A 27,613-nucleotide genomic window follows, 5' to 3' on the forward strand; every position below is an offset into this window, starting at 1 on the left:
ATAGAGTTTTGTTTTCCTTTTTGATATCTTATACTTTGCATGCGCTCATTGACATGGAGGAGATTCTATTGTCTGAAAATAAACTGGTCCATAAAAACACCGCGACATAGGCCCAGTGTGGGAGTTACTCACTCCGGGTTATGGTCTCCTGCAAAAACCCTTTAATTGGTCTTTCTAAATCGAAGAGTCTCCCTTTCTTCCGTAGCCTCCCACGCAGGCGTTCTACTTATGGGGCAGGAACGCGCGTGACGAGCCCCTAAGAACTACGTCTGCGTCTGTCTCCCGTGCCCTAACAGTGTGCCAAAATACCAAAACTATAGGAAAGGAAAAATTGTTATCATCAAAATCGTGAAATAAAAAATGAGGGCCACTGTACTTGCTTTAGCGTTAAAACTGCAGAAAGTCCGCAGGATCGGGAGGACTGGCAAAACGGTATTTTTATGGAAGTTGGAAAAAGCATTGAAAAATACGATTTTATGGAGTTTACATCGAGATAAAGCAATTAGGAGTAAGACATAATGTGAAAAAGATGAAGACAACACGGCAACAACAAAATTTAAAACAACAACGAGCTATATTTGCATGATCATATAAGTACATACAGTATTGCAAAAGTTATTTTAAGAATTAAAATTACGTCATAGGGCAATTACGTTACTTTGGTAGTAATTTGTCACGAACATCAAAGCGAGCTGAAATATATTTTATGAACTGTATATTGATAAAGTCGCTGAGAGGAGTTCATCAGCTCATTGATCAAAACGTTTACAGGTAGCTAGGTAATATTTGGAATCAGAGTCCTGATTTTATTGTAAAAATTATTCCTTATCATAGAGTATGTAGGAAAGCGAAAAAGAAAGTGAACACAGTTCGTCTTCTATCAGATTGGATCCACAAAAAGGTCAATGCCTATTATCCTTCGAGGGGCTTCGTAGTTTGATTTTATCTACCTATTTCTATTGCTTACCGGTGTAGTTTTACTAAAGCCCTTATTCCAGCTGTTCCTCTTGTTAAGTCTAAGTTATTAGAGGTGGTATGATCGGTTTTAAAAGATCTATAAATTCATGTTTTTGAGAATGTTCAAGGGTTGAACTCAAAAAACGATCATAAATGGACAGTCCCTTCCATCTACCAGATACCAATGATACTGGTGAAATAAAAAAGAATCTTTGGAGCATTATCAAATTTACTGAAGTAGCAACATTTTGTTTTTATTTCAAACAAGGTCCTTTTTAAGAATTATTTTGAAGGGAACAGAAAAAAAAGGGAATTCCTTTATCTCCGGATTATATAGTAGCAGCAGAGACAATTTCGAGTCTGAGCTTTCGATGTCGCTATCTTTTACAAATACAGTAAAAACCCGCATATAAGAACCTGGTGATTTAAGAATCTACAGGCTGAAATTTGGCATTTAAATACCCAAAAATATATAAGAAACTGTTCAGCTTGGCAAACAAAAATAGGTTCTTACCCAAAACAAATCAATCCAATTTTGATGGTCAAAATTCCGGATGTTAATTGTGTTGGAAACTTCTGACAAAAAGTAACCGTTTGTATGTTTTCTTTGATTTACATTTGTTTGGATTTTCACGAGAAATATGTTTTCCATAAACTATTATGTATCAGTGATACAATATTTCTGCCAATGGTTACACTACGACAACCTCTGAAAAATATGAACCAATTAAGAACCTATAATCAGCCTGAATTGTGAAAAACTACCCTAAAATATAAGAACCTGTTCAGCCTGACCTCAAAAATTCTAGGTTCTTATATGTGGGTTTTTACTGTAGTTTTGACAGATAGTAACTTGTCCTATTCTAACAAATTTTATTGTGAAGGGTCTTGGAGAAATTCCCAGCGTCAAACTGGCCAATAACTCCCTTGATTTTAGTGGGAGCCAGCGAAATTAGTAATGCCTCTTCCATGGTGATTCTGATTCACAACCCCTTCGCGCATCCCTTGTGGAAAAGAAAATCCATCTTGGCCAGGCTGTAGAAAAAAAGTTTTCAGTTTGAGCTTATGATGATTCTTCCGTTAATTGGCATAGCAACGTCCACTGACACCGATCACAAACTGACAGTTTAAACTGAATATGCATTGTTATTTCTATCCTTTAATTCTCCTTCATTGCCCTCGTTTTAGCAAAATAGGCTAATTTCTAGCATTGACGATGGAGGTGACAGAGAATGTCTAAGAAAGCAATGGGTTTATTAAGCCAAGCAAGAAGTTTGTACGTGCCGATATTGCAATTGAACAACTTGCAGTTCTTTTGTAACTTTACTGCAAAACTACTACGTTCAAGTTATAGATTTCCCATTATGGCTTAATGGGGGACGTAAACACACGATGACACCCTAGGATTTTCCTTGCTTTCTTAACTTGGGCGCTCTTTCCAAACAAGAATTTGACCCACATCTGACATTAATTCTGAGGACGTTTTTAAGTAGGTTTTGAGTAGAATAAATAGATAAAATAAATTAACTAAACACCATACACTGAAATGATAAACAGGTTGAATAGTTTCCTGCTGTAATTGTCGGAAGAATTGTATGACCCCAGTGTCGTAACACTGCATTCAGATAGTTAAGGGGGCAGTTTTGTTAAAAGCATTTTTTTTCGTTGATGTCCACCCTATACCTTGAATATCTAGCCACGATTTCATTTAATCAAAAAATGGCTCCATTTAGTTGCAGTCCTTAATTCAATAGTTTTTTGAGATTTTGTGGATGATTTTTCGAATGTTTTTAATGTATGAAAATTAGGGAGATGTTTAAAATGTTGGAAAAATTGGAAAATATTGGATTTGAGGGTTGTTGGAATTTAAAATATGAAGTGAATAATTAGCAGACAAATACGGCAAGATAGTCCACCACCTCAGCCGGGTGCCTATGATCCCATTAGCGGACTAACTGGTTCGTGTGTATACCTTTTCTACCCTAATTTATTTCCTTCCCAAATCAACATCCTTTCTCCCAAAAAACACCCGTAATGCCCCCTTAAGCACATGAACATGTTATAGGGTTAGCGCTGTAGTTACGCCGTATACTAACCTGGGAATACATGTAATACATCGGAGAGGATTGTGGGCTTTGGTAACTTGTGTCGCTGATTTTTGCTATGGCAGCGGCGAGAATCATTTCTAAGATGGACAATATTACAATAATGCCAAATACAGCCAAAGCTTCTTCTTCCTTTTCAGTGTACTCAGTCAACGAGGTGTCTTCGTCCAAAAAGCCGATATCAGTCTGCGAGGGGAATGACCTACTTCGCACTAACGTTGCTAATCCAAAGTGATAATATGAGAAAACTACCAGTGCAGAGAAGACAATACAAGGGACGCTTACTGACCAAATGGCTTTGATCTAAGATAACAAAAAGTGAACAAAAAAATCAATAAAAACAATAATGCATTTAGATAGGCATAATAGAATGTGCCCTAATAAGCTGCCCAGCCATTTTTAAGATTTCACTTCTTCCGCGAAGAAACTAAATACAGGAAGAAAATGCTCAAAGGAGCCAAAATTACACAATTTAATTCGAAAACCCCCCTGACACCTTGAGTCTTATAAACTTAGATTTTTCTCGTTTCAGAAGAGCGCCTATAATGAGTTTAATGTAACTAATTTAAAGATTTCGTTTCTGGTTGGCTCCTATCGATACGATCGCAACCTCGTTCCATGGCAGCGGTGCGTCACTGTAGCTTTTTTTTAGCATGTGTCGAAACAGCTGGGCTGCCGGGCGACAGCTATCAAAAGACGAAATAGCGGAATAAATGACTAAAACTGAACAGGAAAAAATCAAAAGGCAAGATACGTAAAAACTATTGCTTAATGTATGTCACCTACATTTTGAGAAGTAATAACTATATTCATATTCTCCAACGGTGCGGAAAATCAGGCAAATGTTTTTTAAAGAAGTCTACGAGGACGGAAGGTTTGTTAAGAGCTTGGAAATATTTTGAATGAATAATAAAACAATTATTGAATTCGGCTTTCGCCGAATGATATATATGAAGTATTACGCAGATCTCGTAGGCTGTTATCCACTTCGTTCTACATAATTTTCAATATCAGGTTCAGCCTCGTTCAACAATTGTTAACCATAACATAGAAGGAACCCCAAGAAAGGTTTCGCCCCTCCCTTTTCCTCCAGAAGGGGGTATGGAATTGCTCGTCCAAGGGTCTGTATACTCTGTAATGTTATATTTTTTTTCCTTTGGTACAAAGAGACGAAGAACACTCTTGGTATCATCTTGTTTTTGATCAAGAACCTGTAAACTGTTTTATTGTATAGACACGAGTGTTTTACTGGAAAATATACCACTCGTAAAATTCATAAAAACTACATCCGGGACCCGAGTGGTTTATTTTCCGTAATCTCACACGTGAGTTTATCGATGACGTAATTTCGGTAATTTCCCTCTATTATTTTATGGATGTCTTTGTCTATATAATAAAAAGAACATTACACGGCGGCTTGAAGATATGAATTTTATTTTCTCGTGGCAAAAGCAATATTTTACTCACTCGCTGCGCTCGTTCGTAAAATATTGTTTTACCACTCGAAAATAAAATTCATATCTTCGCGCCACCGTGTAATATCCTCTCTATAATTAGCTTGTTAGATGGCTAGTTAGGTGATTATAATTATAATACAGTTTTCCCTACCAGCATCGGAGAAGGTCTGCGAGAGCGGGCTAAGGCCAGTCCCATGATACCAACTGGAAGAGACTGTCAGGGAAAAGATAAAAAATTGGTAAAACAGGTCAAAGCAGGTAAAAGCGGTACACTTGGCAAGACGGCTTTCATGTGAGAACATGAGATCCGTCACGTTCTCGCTGGTCGCCAGCATCGCTGGCACACTCTCAGAGAATCCATTTTACGAGGCTTTTTTCTTTCATTGTGACGCGATTCAAATAATCTTTGCGCCAGAATCCAAAGTTGGATTCTCTCTAAAAATTCAAAACCTTAGAGCAAGATCTGCTTCCTGAAAGCAAAAAAGGCTTGTGACGTCAGAGAAGTAATATTTGCATCCGCGACAGTTAACACACTTAACTAGGAAGCATTTACATCCACAAAAAATATCTTTTTTAGTTATCATTTAAGTATGCTGTTAGAAATAAAGATAAGAGAGAATTCTTTGGATTGCTGCTTCGCTCAGCCGAAAAGAAAATATCAGTCAAAAAATGTTTAATTATTTAAACTAAAGCGCGCTTCAAAATAGCAATCGGTCAAGCAGCAAGAGATACCAAAGTGACCGAAGACTTAAGAGGGAACATGTTTAGGGCTGTCTATTAATTTTTGAGATCAGAAATAAGTTAATTTTTGAGTCTCAGTTCTTGTAAAATAAACAAAGAATCTTACTCATGGTTTACAACTTGACCATAAAATACCAGGCGCCCGACCACAAGAGCCAACAGAGGCAATATCAACTGATGATTGTGCTACGTGGTGGCCTCGTACTTACGCTGCAATCGTTGTTATGCGGAAATATAATGACTGGCCGAAATAACTAGAATCTTTTAGCTCAAATATTTTTTCCGACTAATTGTATATAGACTAAGACTTTCCTAAACTCAAAGTTATATTTTCTTCGTTTTGCTAAATAAACAGCCATGACTGTGCAACAACAAATTTTCACACCGTTGCTTAAAAGTGCGGAAACAGATGAACCGTATTTGAATGATTACTAGGTAAACTGTTACAAATTTTAGGCACATAAAAATGAAAAACAGAGGACTTAGGGCGAGGACTTGATGCTTTTAAAAGGTGACGTAGCTTGTATTTACGTTCTTTGACCACTTACCAGGGCTGCAAGCCAACACGGCTTGTACAATAGGCTTGCAGTTCCATAGCGGATTTTCAACCCGTCAACCAAACCAAGCGTCAAGAAGACAGCAGACATAATAATTTGTACAACTGAGAGGGCGATCAGGCTGCATTTTTCAGCACGTTCCATGGCGTTGCAAAGGTGAAGCCTGAGTTATTCAGTTACTGTCAGTCCTTAAAGCCTCCTTAAATGTTTCGACTTCTTTATTTCCAAGACACAGATCGAAACATGCTCAATATAACTAGAGAATTAATTAGGTAATTACTGAAGCACGCGGTTCTTGAGTACAGCCAAAAAGAGCTTTGTTCCTTAAATTATTCCAATAGGTATGACTTTCGGGTAGCCTGTTCCAGGCGTTCAGATAGTAGAGCGCAAGAAAAAAATTCACAAGGGAAAAAAAAACGAGGGGAGACTATCTGAACGCCTGGAACAGGCTATGACTTTGGGGGCACTCCGCACAGTAACCAGTTGCATTTGTTACAGCGGAGAGTTTTAGCTTCTTGTATACGTCAAACGGCAGACGCGATTTTTTACCACGTGACCAACTTTCCCTTTTAACTGTCGTTTACTGTTTACCTTTAACATATACTGAATTCAGTAGTTTCACTCAACTTTTTATCTATAAGAATTGTTTTGAACTGTCTTTATCTGCTCATTTTCTATCTTGAGAAATTCTAAACTCAGTTGAATCAGACGTTTACCGTTTACCGTACATACGTGAAGCTAAAACTCTCTAAAACTTGAGGTAGTTATTGATTACGGATCCGCGTTCGTCACTTACGGAAAATTACGGAAACGAAATCGAGTCGATGGGAGGCCAGTTTTCCGACCGAGGTGCGCCTGATAAAACTAATAGGGGCGGCTAATTTGCAGTCGCCCGTGATAGGTGGAAAATTTCTGCCTTAGTGCCACAGGAACACCAGATTAGGATGCGTTCTGACGAAGGCGATAATGAGTGCATCCTTGTGTGTTTGTTTAGAAACATGAGAGCGTTATTAACAGGCCTGTACAAGGCTCTCAGAGAGTAGGGACATCGTGAAAATAAAACAAGCCAAGCGAAAATAAAACGCGCTTGATCTAGTGAGGGGGGGTGTTTTTTGCATCGCTTTTTACTGCACCTTGAAGCCCAGAACAGAACATTGTAGATTGTGAATGTGACGACGTGAGGCAGGAGTAGCCTGAAAAAACAGCTGACTTTTCGCCACGCCACCACTGTTTTTCCCAAGAATGAGGGAAACATTTTAAGTTTTTATGATGCCCGGGAAAAGGCGTCCAAAAAACGCCCGAGACTTCAACACTCATTGTTGTAGGAGTTCATTCATCACCTAGCCACACGCTACCTATAGCTTCCCCGCATGCGCTAAAAACGACTTTCAGCCAATTATGGTGATGTAGATCCCCTTCCCCGGTAAATAAGGTGCAAAGAGACAGATAACATATTTATTGAATAAACGTTTTCTCTTCGTTCGTCGATCTTCGTGTTCGAGGTCACAGTCATCAGAGTCTTGAATAGTGAAGGATACGAAATTACCATTCCCATAAAGACAACACACCAAACTTAGTCCCGGGAAAAGAAAAAAACGAGTTCATGTCTATCATTTTGCTTCAATTAACAAGATACCTTCCTTTGTTACAGTAATAAGTAAAAAAGGTCGGTTTGACAAAGACCCCCTCCCTATTAACCCCCGGATGTACAAAAAGAGTACGTTTGGAGGGAGGGGAGGGGGCGTGGGTGAGAGAAGGGGAGTGTCTTTCTTTCTCTCTCACACACACCTCCAAAAAAATTTTCTTTCGATTTCTTTTGCAGAGAATGAAAAAAATGATATAGCCAGGTCCTTTTCTCTCCACTATCTGTTTATGGCAGTTTTTCGGTTGCATTCAAATTCCGTTTTACGAGGTATGACGTCATAAGCTACATAAACAGTCTATCCATTTTTTTTGGTCTAGCAGAGATGTGAGTTAACACTACACATTTCTGATTAACTAAAAATAAAAAACAAAAAGGTAAGATGTTGAATTATAATATATTTAAAAACTAAAAATCAGCTTTTGATCTCTGTACATCTCACCACAACTTCAATTGCAACATTACCCCTCCAGCCCATTCGCAGTTTTAGAAGGGTGAGAATTGAATGCTCGCACGTCTTGCCATCAAAAATATATTACCATAAATAGTGATTTTGCTCTGAATTTTGAATTTTGTATACTAACTAAATATACAGCCTTTTTGGGCCTCGCTCCTCGAACAAACTTTAAATATCTCAGCATGCCAGGGGGCTAAATACAAAGTTCTGGAACCTATAAATTATTATTGAGCTAACTACTTCGGGAGATCTAGATATGATAAATAAAAATAAATCCCTAAATATACAACCTTTTGTAGGTACAATTAATGTTTTATCGTAGCCTACAGTTTTAGCTTGAACTTTACGCTAACAGGCTTTTCCGGCCTAAACCTACCCCCGGCCATTACTCTCACTATGATTATAACTTCCAACATAAGTTACTCGTGTTTCGGGAACCGTTATTTGATGAGAGGAAGGGGACGCACAATCAGTTACGTCTGCGGGTTCAAAACCTGCATGGGTTTGTCCTCGGACGTCTCTGATTTGAGCTGGCTGTAGAATGAAAAGAGGAAAAGACAATCACTTAAATGTTATTTCAATTCTTCTTCTGTTCGTCAGCAAAGGCTGTGCATTTTATATTATTCATATTATGGACAGTGGCCATCAGAGGTAGACAAACTAAACACATTGCCGTAAACTGCTGCCCATAAATTGAGCCCCCCCCCTCCCCTCCCTACTTATAAGCCCACCTTCCTGCAAACAAACAAATATATCCGATTATAAGCCCACTGGATATAAGACCCTTCTCCAAATGTATTGAAATGAATTCGATTTCTTATGACGTTTTGAAGCTCATGCACTTAAAAACCAGTAAATGCAAAACCTATTTTTATCAGCACTGCTAAAGCTTATTTTGAAGCGCTTTTTCTACTCCGGTTATTCAGTAGCCCCTTCGGATATAAGCCCCTCCGTTTATAAACCCTCCCAAAACGCCACGAACATGTATAAGCTTACGCATAATCACTTAAGGCATGACTACCTAATTAAATATGCATATTTTGTTGAATGCTATTTAGAACGGTTTGCTTCCAGCAGTCAGTGATCCTGAAAAGTGAACTTTAGATGTGGTTCAACGAAAAAAACACTTGAAACGTGAATTCAAACGACACGTAACAATGCTTCGTCAATGACGTCACAAAACACGTTTTCCTAAACGGGGAAGGGTTGCAAACCTTAATCTTAGGAATGGTCACTAAAAAAATGTTACATAAACAGTGTAAATCGTAATCTGCCTTGTATGATTGGAAATATTATTTATCCTATTAGCTATTTAACTAATTAATAAGTCACGTGACCCTTCTCCCTTTATTTACCGATCCCTATAACACGTAAAGACACATACAAAGCGAATTTTCTAGAACCTTTCTAATAGCCTTTGAAATGTACCTGAAAAAACTTGTTTCTCTTTCATTATCCTTTCCCGGCATTTTAGAGTAAATTTTTGGACCGTTAATTTTCGATTATCAGTCACGTGACAAAAATTTGAGCTTCCAAAATATCTCATATTGCTAACGCCACTAAGATACATCTGTAGTTCATTTTTCAGGATCATTGATAGACGCAAACCATTCTGAATAGCATTTTATTTAATTAGATAGTCATGCCCTAAGTGGACTGAGAGCCCATCCGATTATAAGCCCTCCCAAACATGACCCCTTTCATACGAAGAAGTATAAGCCCAGAGCTCCTAAGCGGCCATTTACGTTGTATGTTGAACGAAGCGATTTCATAATGCCATTTTTACCGTACCTGATAATGCATAGCGTACATTGGGATGGTGGGTTGTTGAGCCCCCTTGTGGCTTGAATCGCTGACTTTTGCCAAAGCAGCAGCCAGGATAATTTCAATGACAGACAACACAATGATGATGCCAAATACAGCAAGTGCATCATTTTCCTGTTTAGTGTATTTCATCTTGAAATCTTTCTTTACAAAGTACTTGCCGGAGTGGTCGGAGTAGGAAATCTTGTTTGACAACAGCAATTGGACACCCCATGTCTGATACCTGAATACTGTAATAGCGGAGTAGATAATACATGCCACGCTAACCGACCAAATAGCATGGATCTAAACAAAATCAAATTCAAGAGTTAAGCTTTCTGAAAGGCCATGGCTTTTCAGAAAAATTATAAATGCTTGAATATCCATTAGTTTAAGTTTTTCCGATAGTCCGTTAATGGTGTTAAGGGGGCTCTATAGAGTTTTTCAGGGCAGGGTCAATACCCCTTAAGTTTGAGCAACGTCGCCGTTATCTCATTGATCTTTCACACACGTTCAAAAAACGATTGAAACTACCATGAAGTTAAAATTGCATTTCAAAACTAGCGCTTCGTTTTCTACAGATAACTTTCGAACATCAAGATTGTCCAGTTTTTATCGTATTTCTAACCATAAAAACTTCATCCCAAAATATCTTGTAAGATGTAATACTTTTATAGATTTCGCTTAAACGTAACGAACATTGAGGTGGCTATGAGATAAACGATTTTGGAAGAACAGTTCCTAAAGCCGAGAAATAGAGTTGCATGTAAAATAGGTAATGACGTCATTTCGTTGCTATGACAACTCCGATGTCACTGTAGCCCTAGTCATAACAAATTTTCATCTTTATCTAATAGAGCCGTGGTGGTAATGTTTCGAAATCTTTGCTAATAGAGACGTACTTTATCCTCAATTCTTGGGAGGTTTTGACCCTGAAAGACCCTATCGGGCCACCTTAAAATAACAGAATTTGTGTTTACGCCGGTTTTTTTTTTTTATTTTAATTTTAATTTTTTTTAATCGGGAGTATTTACAATTGTAAGTTTCCTTTTTGATAGGGGTAGAGGTTCAAATTTTTTTTAAACCTTCTAGTTTAAAACACCTTTATCTACGTGAAATTGAATGTGGGGACTCTGTTTTTCGGGTAAAACGAGTATTTAAATGTATTTGGTAGTAATAAGTTAAAGCCTTGCAGCTCAGTCTTTCAGTTTGACAACTGAGCACCGGCAAAGACTCAATGAATGAAAAAAAAAAAAAAAGAAAGAAAGAAAGAAAGAAAACTAAGACAAAAAACAACAACAAAAACTTAAGTTGCCTACAAAAGCCATGGTTGCCTACTACTGGAAAGTAGTTGCTTTAAGACAAATTTCAATGCTTTTCTTTAGAAAAACCGTTACTTTAGGTGCTGTTTGTTCTCCTGAAGGCTAAACTGAAGTCCTTGTCGAGAAATCTTACCAGAAGTGAAGATCTCTTGTGAATTATGATCAAAACCAGTCCCATAATCCCGTTTGAAAGAACCTAAGTAGTAAAAGGGCAAAATTACAGAATAAATGAAATATTTAATTACTTTGTATAGGTAATAGCGTGATTTGTAGTGATATTTGGCATAAATACCACGAGTGATATTTCGAAATTGTTATTTGAGACAATTTTGAAATATGACAAGTGGTATTTATGCCAAATATCACGTACAAATCATGCTATTATTTGTTTACACTACTACCCACAAAAAGTTTGTAATTTTCACATGTAGGTATTTCAAGTTAAGCTGAAATACCATTGCTCTAACCAAATCAGATTGCAGAAATTTCTCATGTGGTAGTATAAAAACAATTATTTTATGAACTTGAGTATAATCAATAAAATATATACAGATCGGTTGTTGTTGTCATAGTATTTACACCATGCATCCGAACATAATTGCATAATTCTTTTGATCATAAGTTCACTCAGCCTTCCCAATCGTTCCCGGCGATTTCCGATGTGACGTCACCTTTCAAGAGTATTCGCTTTGCGAACTCGCATAGAGACCGAGGTTGGATCATACTATCGCAGCTGCTATCTCTACGAGAAGTCATCCAGAAACCACTTGTCATTGCGTGGCTTCTAATCTGCAATTAACGGGTCAAGTATCGTTCTAACAGGAGATATCGCAAGTGTTTGTCGCCTTGCGCGCAGCGAGCAATTCAATTTCACCATGATTTCACGTTACAAGATAATTTCGCATAAATCGCCGGAAGGAAATTCGCAAAATATCCTTCTGGACACTAAACCTTACTGATCAAAATACCTAAGAAACAATCATTCATCAAATACAATTAAGTATTAAGAACGTACACTGGAAAATTTTTGTTTTTGCAAATTTAATGTCTTTTCATTTTAAGTCCTTAAGATGACAAGCTTCTTAACAATTCAATTTATACTTTACGCACGAACGAAATTAATTGTCTTGAATACTGGCCCCTGCCAAAAAGTGAAAATTTTTCTTAGTGTTGTAGATCATCAGAAACGTATGAAATTGTTCTAAATGAACATAGAAAGTTAAGCTTTGACATTTTTTGTACGGTTTTGAAAACTGATTTCTCTCGTGTGACTCCATCATGAAATTCAGATAAGTGTTAACTCAGATGCTATGTCACGCGAGACGAACGTGCAAAAATTGAATTCATCACACGACTGAAAGCGTAAAAAGCAAATTCAGTTTACTCCTTTTTGTATACGACTTAATGATTGGATACCAGAATGAACAATCTGAGAAAATGCTTTTGAAGAAAAGAAAAAGAAACCTAGATTAAAATTTAATAAGCGTTTGAACAGATCGTTTTTTTTTTTTTGTAAACTTGCACTAGAGCGATATTGTCTTCACCTTCAACAAAAAATACTCTTACAAAGATCTGGGTGCTTGAAAAAAATTTAACACAGAACCTACCAGAGGAACAATCCAACAGGGCGAAAACACTAGGCTGACATAAACAAAGCGAATCTCAAGTCCGTCTACCATTCCAAGAACAAAGAGAAGGCCTGATATAACAATTTGGAAAAGAGACAGGAATGCCAGGGTTATCTTCTTAGATTTTTCCATTGCAGTTGCTTGTCAGCGAATGAAGAAGTTTTATTGAAAAGCACTAGTTCGTAGCGGTGTTCACACATACCAGGAAGAGTTTCAATAAACATTGACGTAATTTACGTTTGACGTCACGAGCTTCATGTTCCTTTGCATGTTATCTCTCGAGCACAGATTGTTTACCACATCCGTGGTCACAATCGTTTCGCGTTCGAATTAGCAAACGATGGGGGAGGGGGCGAGGGGAGAAAGCAGTGACAAAAACCGGCGGTTTCAAATTCACCCCTACCAAAACGAGGCGTTTCGATCTTACGGCCTATGTACGTTTAACACCTCCCATCTACACAGTTCCACAATTCATTCCATCGCCTCATGCCATGAGCTTCCATGCAATACCTAACATTTTTCGGGCCGGCTCCCCCCGAGCTTCACGAGGTTCTGCACGTTTTTCTAGTTATATAAGAAGGAGCACTATGGGCTTGCACAGCTACTTGGTACTAACGCAGTTGACATTTTTGTTCAGCGCGCACAAAATTTAGAAGGTTTTGCGGAAAAACTCTCATGCAGTTTTCCTACCCACGTATAGCCTGCGAACAGCAGACGCATTTCCGGTCGTCGCTTCTCTCGATATTTTGCAAATTTTCAGCAGTCGCACTGGTATAGATTCACTTTAAGCTGTAGATCCAAATCTGTCTTCAAAAGTTTCATAATCGTTTCGCTTTCGAATTAGAAAACGATGGAGGAGGTGGCGAGCGGAGAAAGCAGTGAGAAAAACCGGCGGTTTTTCTCTCTTCCCCCTCACCCCCTCTCCCATCGTTTTCGCGTTTTACCTCGCTCTCGACAGTATATATACGAACCCAAAACGAGAACACGTCAAAAAAAACCGCCATCTACGCATGACACGCAATCGGAAGCATAAAAAGCCCGGCCAGTAATATTACATAGGCGGAACACGCGGAACGTAGATTGCTGCACCTGTATAAATTCCGCATTTTCAAAAAGACTCAAACGAAAACTTTCCTGTAAGTTCACTGCTTCTTGTACAAATGCCCAGTTACAGCCACAATAAAGTTCGGTGCAAACTGAGTTTCGGACTTAAAAGAAAGCTTCAAAAACAAAAGGTGTATTATTTGTTTTATTTATTCGAAGTACGAGTATACCGGAGTCTTTATACACGCTTAGCGTGTGCATAAGTGTGTCGCGTGAGCGTGCTATAACCAACAAAATATGTTCACCTATCTATCATTAATCATGAATATAAGTAACAACATTCTCAAATCGGATTGGTCCTGATTTCAGCACTAATAGGAGAGTGTCATTAGGACAGTACGCGTCGTGCCTAATTAATTAGACAGCACGCGCCATCGCGCGCGTGCACTTTAGCACATTGCATACAATTGCATCGGAGGGGAAGAGAGTTCTGTTATTTGAAAAAAGTATTTTCCCTATTATGGACTATACAGGAAGGCTTCGCCCGAAAGGATTACCGTTTTCAAACTTTAGGCCCCAGTTGTTCAAAAGGGGGATAAATCCACTGGATAGCGCAATATGTTCCCCTTACAGTTATCCATTGGATAGTGATTTATCCGATGGATAGTAAACACTGGTCAGAATGGACTACGTACATGAAATTTAATTTGTAATTTTCACTGTGCTCATCAAAATTACTGTATATTAAAAGAAACTCATTACAACAACAAATGGTACATATAAGGCTGATTTAGAGAGCTACTTACAATCGCAAAATATTATGTAAAGGAGAAGATAATAAATTGTTAACTGAGCTAGTTTAAAAATCACTAACTACCAACAACTAATACTTAAAAGTAATGCCGCATTTTTGAGTGCGCTTGATCTTACAAATCGGGCGCAAAGCGGTAGTAAGCGCCTAACCTCAGATGAAAATTGTGCCCAACTTTCATCCGTTTAGGGAGAATAATGTGTAACGGGTGGTTTTCGTTCTGTTTTCTTGCAACGTAGACCTGACAAAGGTGGACTTGTCTCCTATTTAAGGTAGTGAGAGAAAGTACACCCTTTTCGCACTGGTACCCCTTGTCAATCAGTTTTTCCTAACATTTCTACGGCCCCGCTTTCAGTACCAAGGCGGTTTAAGAAATATTGTCATTTTCCAAAGTAAAATCTCGTATTGCCTGGTATATATTCAAGATAAAAGATAAACACCTTTATTTATTCAGGGAAATCCCATCAGAGTCAAGGCAGACGAGCCCCCCAAAGCAAATTATTTACAATACAAAGGAGTAAAATAACAACCTGAAATTATTACAATTTTAAAGTAATTGATAAAAAGATATTAAATATAACAAGCACTAATTAAAATTCTAAATAACCTGACAACTGCAAAGGTATTTAAAATGAAAGCGCTGTAATTTATGGTGTATCTAGAAGTTACAGATAATAATGAATATTGCATCACTGTCCCAAGTACTTTTCGTCCAGGATGGTATTCAAGACAACGCAAAGTAATTCTCTATATTGACAATCTATGAAAGGTAAATACAATCACTACCGGTAGCTTACACTAGATCAACGTTAACAATGAAACTGATTTGGCCATGGCAGCAGCAAAGCATATTTCCAGTAAAGAGTAGCATTTCCGCAAAAAAAGAAAGAAAAAAAGAAAGCGCCTTTTACTTCTAATGAGGAGACACTTCATGATAAGGAGTTGGTATGTCCTGGGCTGTAATTAGGCTTACGCATGACCCAGTGTCTGCATTGGTTTGTCCCAGGAGCCCACTGACTTGGCCCACTGGCTGCTGCTAAAGGAAAAGAAACGAAGAAAGTTACTTCGCGATTTCATTTCTTCTGTTTGCGTTTCGTTGTGCAGTTTTAATGACTGACAACTGTACATTACTAAATGAAGGCGGTTGCAAAACATATGGTATCGTGAGCTAATATTTCGAAGTTAAATTCTACGATGCAGTAAAAGAATATCTTGTAAGTAAATAGCAAATGCCAACGTACAAAACAAAGATGTCAGATCCTAATGGATCTAGTCAGCAAAATGTTTTGGGAACAAACTGTGAAAAAAGCAAGGCTATAAGTTTACATTTTCTTTCAATATTTCGTCATACAAAATGTTACAAAGATTTAAGCTGATGCCATATCTATGCCCCCCCCCCACCCCCCGCCCATTTATGGCGTAAGTGTAATCGTTAGACGAAGAAAAAAACGATGTGTTTCATTGTATGAGTACATGTCACAATGCCATTTTTACCGTACCTGATAGTACATAGCGTTCATTGGGATGGTGGGTTGTTGAGCCCCCTTGTGGCTTGAATCGCTGACTTTTGCCAAAGCAGCAGCCAGGATAATTTCAATGACAGACAACACAATGATGATGCTAAATACAGCAAGTGCATCATTTTCCTGTTCAGTGTACTTCGGCTCGTCGTTTTTCTTTACAAACCACCATTTGTCGTCGCGGTCGTAGCGTGAGTTCTGACTAATAGCAAGAATCGTCAGTGATTCGACACCCCAGTCCTGATACCTGAGTACTGTAATAGCGGAGTAGATAATACATGCCACGCTAACCGACCAAATAGCATGGATCTAAAGAAAAATTGAAATTGAAATCAATAAATTATAAAGTCTACTGAAGAGATGACTCAGGTATGTTAATCAGAAGGAAAAGTAGCACTTTTGAATAGGCAGATACTAGCAGCCCATAACATGGAGCTAGCAACTCTCACACTAGGCTTACGTCACGGCGTTAGCACGGACAGGTTTATTTTTAGATTGACATAGAGCGGTTCTCCGCATTTGAAGAAGAAGGCCTGCATAAGAAGACCTAAACGTCATTAAAAGGTCAAAATACCATTTTCAGTTCTGTGGGTTTTGACGGGTTTGTGGGACTTGGCAAAATATTCTAAATTCGCGCCAAAATCGTTCTAAAAATAAACTGGCCATGGTTAACAAGAACGCCATGACAAGAGTACATGGAAGTTACTTCCTGCGGGTTATGGGATCCTGCATATATTTTTTTCTCTGGGGGACTTGAATATAGTGCCCCTTTATTCCTGATAAAAGATATTTAAAGGAGCGGAAAGGAAGTATTTAGCCTGAAGGGGACTCGTTACACAGCCTCGTATTGACTTGTTTCGTCTCGTTGAGTCTTTTCGAAAGCGACGACAGCCGTTCTGCTTGCTCTCTTAAGTACCTGTCACTTCCATAACTTTCAAGGCGGCGCAAGTTCCAGTTTCCTCCCATAATGTTGCTCTTCTTCTACGAGGCGATCAATACTTTCGGAGTGACTTCACTTTCTCATCCGTTAGCTTGCCTCACCTGTTGTTGTTGTTACTTTTGTTTTGTGGTGGTGGTGGTCGAGTGGGAAGGGGGTAGGCTCAGTCTTCAGCCGTGGGAAGGGTGTCTCGATGCGCCCAGGGTACCTCCTAACCGGCCAAGCCTTGGAGAGGGGAGAGGGGAAAGTCTTCTCTTTCGGAATTTTAGGTTACGTTTTCCTCTGTCAGACGTCTACGAGTGTTTATCGAGTAAATCTTACCAGGTTTGACGATCTTTTACGGCTTTCGCTTAAAAGAAGTCCCAAGATGCCATTTGCAAGAGTCTGAACAGTAAACGCACAGAACAAAATTAAATTTGCATACCTAAATACTACATTATTTTTATATGCATTTGAGTATTTCGTCGGAGAATCAAAGATTTAGCTAAAATGCTAAATTGGGACACTGTTAACAAAATCAGCTCCTATTGACATATACATTAAAAATCATCCTAAAGTAGATATGTGAACAGCTGTATGTACTATAAGCCAAAATGATAAAAAATTGAAATAAACGTATATTATCCAGCGTTCGATCTATATCACAATTCTAACTTGTTTTCCATTAACATATTGTCCCCCGTTATTCCCAGAAGAGACACCAAGAAGACCAAGCTAAAGACAATTAGACTTTTTTGTTATCACTGCTTATTTAAATTTGTAACGAGTGAATGAAAAGAGGTTTGTTACAAGAACCAGTGCGCTTCTGGGCCTGGTGGCATAAAAACTGCATTTACGTGCAGACTGTCTTTTTAGAATGCTGACTTTTTAGATGAGTTTACGTCACGTCACGTCACGTTCTCTATAACATAAAACGTCGCATTAGAAAGTTTCACGTTGTAGACGGTAACGAAAAAAAAGTGTAATTCGCTTGCAGTGCTGTAGCTTTGCTCTTTAAACAAACATTGTCTTCTCGCGTTCTTATTGCCATCGTCATCGTGTATACGCTTGGAGAAGAAGTTTCTTTCCAGCATCATGGTTGCTTTTAGTATTATATGTGCGGAGTCGTTCCCGTCCTTCATATTGGAGAAGTTGGCGTGTGCAAACAAGCCACTAAGCGGACTCTGCTTGCCGGCTATGTCATGCAAAAAGGTGTAATACTTCACGCACGAAAGGAATTGCTGAAATTTTGTGGAATAATCCAAATAATAACGGCGTCGGTCAAACTTCTGAGATGTTTCTTGTTGTATTTGGTGCGATTTCCGTTTACAATTACGTAGAAACTGACATGGGCAAGGCTGTATAAAATAACTAGTTAATGTGACCATCGTTGTATTTTCTCCAACATAAACGAGCTTCCGGCCTTTCGCTGAAAACACCTAGCGCAAAGCGGAGAAGTATAATATTGACCAGGGCGTATAAAGGTTGGGCGGTGAAACTAGCGCGTCCGAGCAAAAAGGTGTGATGAAGTGGACTGGGATCAAATTTTGAGTTCCTGATTAATTTCTTCCATGACCGGCCTCCTTAACAATTTATAAATTTCCGTTCTGTTACTCGCCACTGTCGATGTTCTTCCAAAAGAAACTAAAAACTGTCTAAAACACGAAGCAAAACCTCATCCATGGCAAAAGTATTAAAAGACAGCAGATGGAGTTTAAAAACTACATGACGTGTATTTTATAAATTCGTGCAACTCGTGCAAGGTTAATTATGCTCAGTTAATTGAAATCAACATAACGCTTCCCTTTATTTTGGCAAACCATCTCATACGTCTTCCTGTTTCTTTGGAACTTCAAAATAAGTTTCCCCTCAGTTTTTACTGTTTACTTTTTTTTCTTTTCGAGGGAAAAACGGGAAAAAACCTTACAATTAATTTTCAATAAATTTTCTTCACATACGGTTGCCGGATTTGCTACGCATTGCGCGAATCGCCGTGGCGCGTTGCACCCGAGAAACAAAGTTTGAAGTAGTACAACGCCACTTATCCAAATATATCGACCTAATTTTTTGTTATGATATATAAAATTTGTCCCCCTTTAATATATGTAAAAATTGAGGTTAAGAAGTGTTAAGCTTTTGCAAATAAAACGACGAAAGACGATTAGGTCAAATTTAGTGGAAGAAGGAGTCATTCAACACTATCAAATTACTCCCAAATTTTGGTATTAGACGACCAATAAGTTTGACTTATAGGCACATAGACATAAACATATGAAACTGTTTATTAATACTGTCATGAAACGAATTTATGTATTTAACAATGTAGCCTGAAATTACAGAAATAAAATAGGATTTCCGGTTTGCAAAAACAAAAACAAAAAAAAAAAATCGCCGACATCAGGTGCACCGGAAGCTCGGAAAGAGCGCTCGTGCCAGTCCTACTCCGCACCGCACATTAAGAAAGAGCGGAGTGTTCGTTTCACCGCCCAACCTTTATCCGCCCTAATATTGACAGATGGTCCGACACTATCCATCGAGACATTGGCAGTGAAAAACTTAGAACTTTTTAAGTGAATTTTCAGAATGATTTGTAATTTAACAGCATATTATCTCCACATTTTGCAACGAGTGAATAAGAACTATGAGCTTTCGCAAAGTTCTGTCGTTTGACCTGATCACAGTACATGTGAAAGAGAGACGACCACTCCTAATGAATAAACATACACATCGACATAAGCGTGAAGATCCCACGGCAAAAAGTTCGGAAGGTTTCTCTTCTCTTGTACCATCATTCGAGCAGTAACACTTTTATCCGTGACGAGATACAATCTTACAAAGAGTTAAGTCATTGACAAATGTAAAAACAGACAAGAATCAGAAGCACTAACTTACCAGCGGAACAATCCAACATGGCGAAAACACGAGGCTAACATATCTATAGCGGATTTCAAGTCCGTCCACTACTCCCAGAACTAAAAAACAGACGGATATCACAATTTGGAAAGAAGATAACAATGTCAGGGTTCTCTTGTTAGTATTTTCCATGGCAGTTGCAAATTAACAAATGAGGAATCGAAGCTTGATTGGAAAGCGTAGTTTGCTTGCAGCACAAGGAAGTGTTTGTTGAATACTATTAAAAACGGGGACGTCATACGCATATTATCTTACACTTACAGCTGTTAAGCTATCTGCTTTCTTTCTTAAAAGTTAAACTGTGTCTTTGCAGGAACTGAATTCTGACAATAATGGACCAGTTTTGTTAATTGAGACTATATTTAGAAATGAAACTGTTTTCTGTCATCTGTCATGGATTGAAACGTGTACTAGTTGAGCCAATTTTTGCCTGTAGAAATCACCAAAAAACATGTTATCGTTAGCGGAGTCATAAGCGCGACGGAATCGGAATCAGAAGAATCATTTTCCATTTCTTTCCATTTCTACAGACTCCGTTGCTTACGTTGTGCTTATGATCCACTGAAAGCCAGAAGAAGAACTAAACCAATCGCAATGCACGTTCCCACGCTTTGTGATTGGTTTAGTTTTTCCCCTTCTGCTTCCGACTCCGACCATCTGGTTTTCACTAGATCATACGCGGTACGTAAGCGACGGAGTCGTAAGCGGAATCGGAACGCTGTTTTCACTAGATCATAAGGCTAGCGCTACGCTTCTGATTACGACTCCGACTCTGTCGCTAGTGAAAACCAACCTTTAGCGCTCTTTGATATCTTTTCTCCCAACTCGAACCTTTGAGGAGAATTTTGTGTATTTTATGGGCAAAAAAAAAAAAACTCCCATAGTAAGAATTATAATTAACTTAACCGTAGGTGGCCGCGGTCACTTTCACGGTTTACGAGTTAAATTTTAGCTTTGTATTTAAGTTCCTTTAATCTAACACCTGAAATGAATTCTAACTCAAAATGCAAGAGGGTCTACCGTCTTCCCACTTCCCATTTTTAACTTCCAACTTCCTACTTCTGACTTCAGCTGTTGCTTCCGTCCCCGCATTCCCCTCTGAAACTTGTATTTCATCTCGCTGTTCATCACGATGAATTTATATCAGATTCAGTGTTTTCTTTTGTTTTCTTTTTTCAGCAACATGTCCGGGCACTTCAAAACATCACTTGAATTTTATGCTTGTGACTGAATTAAAATATTGTGAAAACAACAGTATAGCCAAATACCAAGAAACAGTTTTTTTTTTGCATTTCCAATGTTTATTTGTAGTTGAGCAAGCTCCCGTAAGCGACCATTTAACCTTTATATCTCTACTAGCCACTTATGAGATCATCAGTTCTCTTAAGCGGCCAGCTCCAGGTCCGTTTACTGTTTTAATTTTAAAATTTGCAGCTCCAGTAACGGACAATTTTTTTCGTCTCCGGGGTGTCCAGTTATGAGAGCTTCTACTGTAGAAAGTATCAGACTTGTCTTCAAGGCTGAGGAGAATGATGATGATAACGATAACGATAACGATAGCAAAAACGAAAACGAAAACTAGAGCGATAACGAAAACGATAACGATAACGATAACCACAACGATAACGATAATGATAATGATAACGATAATGATAACGATAATATAGAAATGAATTATTAATCGCTGAATCTCAATGCGATTTCTTGTTTTATTTCCCTACGAGTAATCATCACATCACAAAAACTACATAACAACAACATAAGAGCCCGGCGTGCCCAATCGATAAAATTAATTGTAATCGTTTATAATCGGTAGTAACTAATCGATTAATATCGACAATCCATAAAAATCGAAGATCCAAAGTGAGTATCGATTTTCATTGATTTTCATCGATTATATCGATTGTCAGTGGTAATCGTTTAATAATGATTTCAGATACGTTTGAGCTACTTATTAGTAAATGAATTTCTTACCTGTTGTAATTTTCTCTCTTTCTTAAAAGAGATTTGTCATTCAGTTGCTGCATTTCCTCTAGATGTGGCGAAAATACGAAAAACTTGATTGAAAGTGTGTTGAAAACTCTCTTCGAAAGTCTGATCAGTTGAAAACCATAATACGTGGCCAACACACTTTTAATAGCGGCCATAGATGAATTGTCACAAGCTCTTTTTGAATATGTCCCAGTTGTCCCTTCGAGTTCACAACTCGGAGTGCCTCTCCTCGGGCGCCGATTTTTTCTCGAGAACAAATGATTCACCCGTCCTTACTGTAAATGGGCACTGGTGATAGCCCTTCACTACAGGCTCGATTAATAAAACGTTCATTTCGCCCGTCAGTTGACGATCGCGACTCGCAAGACTTAAACAAGACTGACTCGGGTCCACGCGTACGGATGCGTAACGTAGCCGCTTAAACCCGGGGCAAATCGTTCAGTTATTAAGGCTGATTAATTAAAATCGATGAAATTAAGAGGATTTTCATTGTGCGTATCGATTTTCATCGATTGTTGAAACCAATCGATTCATTATTATCGATTACACTCCGATGATATCGATTGGTTTCCGATCATGATCGATTTCCATCGATAGGGCACGCCGGGGCAAGAGGCATATGATCAGTATGACCATCTGGTCCCTCCAAATGACCAAACTTTGTGAAGATCAGCATCCTGCGCCCGCCCTTCCCCCTTCTCCACTTTTGTCAAAATTTCGGCTAGTCCAGCTTTCCACAAACTCCTGTTACAAAAGCGCTCTTTAGAGAGGTACTCAGCATGTGATAAGATTGAATTTGCTTTTAACTGTACGTGTCATTGGAGACTTTGTAGTTTTTTTTCCCGTCTCAGTAAAATAGTAAAAACAGTAAGGATACGTGTCCTATATAGGTCCCGCGAATTTACGTGCTTTTTTTACCGTAAAAAAAAGTTTTATGCAACACCCGCAATTTCTGTTGCATAAACGACACTGAAGTGAACACTTAAGAAAATGGTAAGTGCAGCAAACTTAAGTGATTTAATGCAACTCACGCAAGTTAGACGTACTTATACCTGTAATTGTTAGGGGCATTTTATGCAACCGGGCCCTGATTAGCACATTAATATTACAATAGGTGACGTCACCGTGACTGTCCTATACGACCAAAAAGCCTTGGAGTCATGTTAGAATTCTGACATATCGAACGTGGGCTATTAGATCACATGTATATGAAGATCATACAGGAAAATTTATCAGGTAGCACTATCATTGACTTTGCATGAGCCATAGCGAATTTTGTTGGTAGCCTCCCACGGAGAGGTACTCTTTGGACTTTGTCACGCATTACTTCCCTACGAAGGAAGGCGTGACGTAAAAGATCATTTTAAAAAATACCTTACCTACCTTATCGACGGCCGAGGATTCTTCAGGATATTTACTTTTTATATCGTATTCGACGATTTCTCTCTGAATTGAATTAATACGCGTGTTAGCGACGACCGGAAATAGATCCGCGGTCGCAGGCTATACGCGAGTATAGTTACACGAAAATTCAAGGGCCTCGAATCGAGAGAAATAACATCATTGCCAGAGATAAAAAACGTGATGAGATCATGGCGCGTCCTTTCAATCATCGCCAAAAATACACCGCATGCTTATCACAAGACTCATTTACATACAATGAAAGTTTACAACACCAGACCAGTTAAGCCTCACAAACAATTATTTCCACAGGTAACCCAGGCTCTGTGATAATACCACAGTACCGTTCCAGTAGAATTTCAGTGTTTATATGGGGTGAAAATACGATCCTTAAATTTCTAGGAAATACTAAATAAAGATCAATGAAACTTACTCTGCAGTTAGTTGTTGTTGTCCTTATACTCCAACGAAGTTTCGTGATAATTTGAATACAAGGTGGGAGACACGATATGCAACATTCGCCGCCATGCTCTCATTCAACAGAACTTTTTCCACGAAATTCGAATTCCAACAGAAAATAAACATGCCAGGATCGCAGTAACAGGATAGCAGCAGATATAATAACCAATAAAGCTTTCCCAGATAGAAAAACGAATCCCGCAGACTTTGACAAACTCGAAGGATGTAATCCAAAAAGGCCAAGAGTATGCTCGCCGAAGTAGCCGGGCCAGATCAACGCGCGGCCAAGAAAATGAGGCCTGGGCACTGTACAAGAAAAATCCATCCCGGGTGTCCTGGGTTGACTTTTCTAGGGACCGATACATAGCTTTACCAAAGTTAGCCACCCCTACTGGAAATACATTTGCTCGAGGGCTATTGTTCACTTGAGACAAAAGCAACTCGCCCAAGCAAACTACATGTTCCAGTGCAGATGTCAAAATGAGAAAAAAAGAAAAGGTACACCAAAAAACTAAAGAAATATACTAAAGGAAATCAAAACACACGTACATACCTGACGATGAAGATATATCCGAACAGTCAACGTCGATACTTAAACTACAATAACGGTAACAAATGTTACACCGTAAACGAAGGAATAACTGACCTGATAGAGTTCTGATGTTCGCCGAAAACTATTCTTGCCTTTCGTCATACGCCCAGGGAAACTCACTATTATGGACTATACGGGGAGGCTACACCTTGGGCTACCCAGTGGCCTATCCAGGGGAAGGCCCGGAAAAAAAATTTGGAGAGCGTTCCCCTCCCCCCTTATCTAAAGGTCTGGATCCGGCACTGGTACCGGTAATACACAATACAATGGTTACAATGGACTACGTACACGCAATTTAATTTGTAATTTTCACTGTTCTCATCTTGAGTGCGCTTGGTACAAATCAGGCGCAAGCGGTAGTTAGCGCCTGACCTCAGATGATAAATAAGTATGCTGAACTTCCCCCAGTCTAGGGAGATTTAAGTGTAACGGGTGGTTTTCGTTCTGTTGTCTTTCAACGTAGACCTGACAAAGGTGGACTCGTGTCTCATTTACCGTGGTGCAGTGCGGAGAAAGTGCACCCGTTTTCGCGGCTCTGGTACCACTTGTCAATCAGTTTTTTTCTAGCATTTCTATGTCTCCGCTTTCAGTATCAAGGCAGTTTAAGAAGTGCTATTTTATTTTCAAAGCAAAATCTCACCTTGGCAGATATATATTTAAGATAAAAGTTAGATACCTTTATTTATTCAGGGAAATCCCGTCAGAGTCAAGGCAGACGAGCCCCCAAAAAACAAATTATTTACAATACAAAAAGGAGTAAAATAACAACCTAAAATTATTACAACTTTAGCGTAATTGATAATAATAATAATAATAATAATAATTGATAATATTCAATTGTTTCCTTCTTGCTTACTTAACTTTTATTTTACTTTGTCTCACTTGTTATTGTTTTAGTACTGAAATCTTCATGTCGAAGATAAAGTCAATAAAGTTGTTGTTGTTGTTGTTGTGTTGTTGTTGATAAAAAGATATTAAATATAACAAGCACTGAATTCTATAACAACCTGACAACTGCAAAGGTATTTAAAATAAAAGCGCTGTTTCATAAAGGTATCCAGAAATAACGAATATTGCATCACTTTCCCAAGGACTTTCCGTCCAGGATTGTATTCAAGACTAACGCAAAGTAATTCTCCATATTGACAATCTATGAATGGTAATTTCAATCACTACTGGTAGCTTAGAGTAGATCACTAGATCAACGTTAACAACGAACCTGATTTGGCCATGGCAGCAGCAAAGCATATTTCGAACACAGAATAGTATTTCCGCAAAAAAAAGAGAGAAAAAAAGAAAGCGTCTTTTACCTCTAATGAGGAGACACTAGATAATAAGGAGGTGGTATGTCTTCGGCAGGAATTAGGCGTACGCCTGACTCAGTGTGTGCTCTGGTTTGTCCCGGGAGCCCACTGACTCGGCCCATTGGCTGCTGAAAGAAAAGAAACGAAGAAAGTTACTTCGCGATTTCATTTCTTTTTCTGTTTGCGTTTCGTTGTGTAATTTTAATGACTTAAAACTATACATTACTAAATAAAGGCGGTTGCAAAACATATAGTATCGTGAGCTAGTATTTCGAAGTTAAATTCTACGTTAAATTCTAGCAAATGCCAACGTACAAAACAAAGATGTCAGATCCTAATGGATGTAATCAGCAAAATATTTTGGGAACAAACAGTGAAAAAAGCAATATTTCGTCAGATATAGGCCAGATCGAGATTCTTCCAAGTTGCCGCTGCCAGGTTAGTGTAATTGTGGCCGCTGTAACTGGGCAAATTGAATTGACCCACTCATACAAAAAAATCTTACAAAGATTTAATTTAAGGAAATGCAATATCTATCCCCCTCCCCCCCATTTATGACGCAACGGTGCAATAGTTAGACGAAAAAAAAAAATGATTGTGTGTTTCATAGTATGATTACATTTTACAATGCCATTATTGCCGTACCTGATAGTACATAGCGTACATTGGGATGGTAGGCGTTTGAGCCCCCTTGTGGCTTGAATCGCTGACTTTTGCCAAAGCAGCAGCCAGGATAATTTCAATGACAGACAACACAATGATGATGCCAAATACAGCAAAAGCTTCATTTTCCTGCTTAGTGTACTCCGGCTTCACATTTTTCCCTACAAACCACCATTTTTTGGTGTCGAAGTGGTCTGTGTTCTGGATAATAGTATGAATCGTCAGTAATTCGACACCCCAGTACTGATACCTCAGCACTGTAATAGCGGCGTAGATAATACATGCCACGCTAACCGACCAAATAGCATGGATCTAAAGAAAAATTGAAATTGAAGTCAATAAATTATAAAGTCTACTGAAGAGATGACTCAGGTATGTTAATCAGAAGGAGATTAAAGTTGCACTTTTGATTAGGAACACACCAGGAGCCCATAACATGGAGCGTGCAACTCTCATACTAGGCCTTCGTCAAGGCGTATTCACGGGTCCGTTTATTTTTAGATTGACAAAGTGCGGTTCTCGCATTGAAGTATAAGGCCTGAACAAGGAGAACTGACGTCATTAAAAGGTCAAAATACCATCTTCAGTTCTGTAGGTTTTGACTGGTTTGTGGGACTTGGCAAAATATTCTAAATTCGCGCCAAAATCGTTCCAAAAATAAACTGGTCATGGTTAGTAAGAACACGGTGACACGAGTACTTGAATACAGTAACCCTTTATTCCTGATAAAACATATTGGAGTGGGGGGGAGGGAGGGAAGTATTTATCCTGAAGGAGACATGTTATGCAGCCTCGTATTGACTTGTCTCGTCTTGACCAGTCTTTTCGAATGCGAGGACAGCCGCTTTGCTTTGCTCTCTCCAGCATCTGCCACTTCAATAAGTTTCAAGGCGGCGCAAGTTCCAGTTTCCTCCTATAATGTTGCTCTTCTTCTACGAGGCGATCAATACTTTCGGAGGGACTTTACTTTCTAATGCGTTAGCTTGCATCACTTTTGTTTTGTGGTGGTGGTGGTCAAGTGGGGAGTGGTAGGCTCATTCTCCAGCCTTGGGAGCGGTGTCTCGATGCGCCCAGGGTGCTCCCAACCCGCCAAGCCTGGGAGAAGCGGGGGTGGGAAGATTGTTGCTTATGGAAAGTCTTCTCTTTCGGAATTTTAGGTTATGTTTTCCTCTGTTAGACGTCTACGATTGTTTACCGAGAAAATCTTACCAGATTTGAAGATCTTTTATGGCTTTGGCTTAAAACAAGTCCCATGATGCCATTTGCAAGAGTCTGAACAGTAAACGCACAAAACAGAATTAAATTTACATACTTAAATACCTACATTAT

At 38.7% G+C, this 27,613-nt stretch overlaps 3 protein-coding genes across 3 annotated transcripts in view; all 3 read right to left on the bottom strand.

Moving 5' to 3' along the window:
• Nucleotides 1-555: 555 nt before the first annotated feature.
• On the bottom strand, nucleotides 556-6,030 carry LOC140946956 (uncharacterized). The gene is made up of 4 exons (XM_073396042.1): nucleotides 5,809-6,030; nucleotides 4,671-4,733; nucleotides 3,054-3,365; nucleotides 556-1,992 (listed from the first exon to the last, which is right to left on the bottom strand). The coding sequence occupies exons 1-4, from the start codon at nucleotides 5,959-5,961 to the stop codon at nucleotides 1,891-1,893; spliced, it is 630 nt and encodes a 209-aa protein (XP_073252143.1). The 5' UTR covers nucleotides 5,962-6,030; the 3' UTR covers nucleotides 556-1,890.
• Nucleotides 6,031-9,560: 3,530 nt separating this feature from the next.
• LOC140946732 (uncharacterized) lies at nucleotides 9,561-20,076 on the bottom strand. Its single transcript, XM_073395839.1, has 6 exons — nucleotides 19,853-20,076; nucleotides 17,303-17,365; nucleotides 16,207-16,353; nucleotides 12,649-12,813; nucleotides 11,175-11,237; nucleotides 9,561-10,025 (listed from the first exon to the last, which is right to left on the bottom strand). The coding sequence occupies exons 1-6, from the start codon at nucleotides 20,003-20,005 to the stop codon at nucleotides 9,699-9,701; spliced, it is 918 nt and encodes a 305-aa protein (XP_073251940.1). The 5' UTR covers nucleotides 20,006-20,076; the 3' UTR covers nucleotides 9,561-9,698.
• A 5,553-nt stretch (nucleotides 20,077-25,629) lies between these two features.
• Nucleotides 25,630-27,613, bottom strand: part of LOC140946733 (uncharacterized) — a 5,816-nt gene continuing 3,832 nt past the window's right edge. The window contains exons 2-4 of the mRNA XM_073395840.1: nucleotides 27,494-27,556; nucleotides 26,267-26,596; nucleotides 25,630-25,749 (exon numbers count right to left, since the gene is read on the bottom strand). Of these exons, the coding sequence (XP_073251941.1) occupies nucleotides 25,630-25,749; nucleotides 26,267-26,596; nucleotides 27,494-27,556 (513 nt within the window). The remainder of the gene's footprint in view (nucleotides 25,750-26,266; nucleotides 26,597-27,493; nucleotides 27,557-27,613) is intronic.

This window comes from Porites lutea, chromosome 8, assembly GCF_958299795.1.
Source record: "Porites lutea chromosome 8, jaPorLute2.1, whole genome shotgun sequence".
Lineage (NCBI taxonomy): Eukaryota > Metazoa > Cnidaria > Anthozoa > Scleractinia > Poritidae > Porites > Porites lutea.

What these genes read in the sequence shown, in the direction of transcription:
- LOC140946732 (XM_073395839.1), bottom strand. Translation starts at nt 20,005, where the DNA reads ATGGAAAATACTAACAAGAGAACCCTGACATTGTTATCTTCTTTCCAA. An exon ending in CATGTTGGATTGTTCCGCTG is followed by an intron (nt 17,366 to 19,852) that starts GTAAGTTAGTGC and finishes TTTACTGTTCAG; the next exon opens with ACTCTTGCAAATGGCATCTT. An exon ending in GCGACGACAAATGGTGGTTT is followed by an intron (nt 12,814 to 16,206) that starts GTAAAGAAAAAC and finishes TTCATTCGCTGA; the next exon opens with CAAGCAACTGCAATGGAAAA.
- LOC140946956 (XM_073396042.1), bottom strand. Translation starts at nt 5,961, where the DNA reads ATGGAACGTGCTGAAAAATGCAGCCTGATCGCCCTCTCAGTTGTACAA. An exon ending in CGTGTTGGCTTGCAGCCCTG is followed by an intron (nt 4,734 to 5,808) that starts GTAAGTGGTCAA and finishes TTTCCCTGACAG; the next exon opens with TCTCTTCCAGTTGGTATCAT. An exon ending in GCAGACCTTCTCCGATGCTG is followed by an intron (nt 3,366 to 4,670) that starts GTAGGGAAAACT and finishes TTGTTATCTTAG; the next exon opens with ATCAAAGCCATTTGGTCAGT.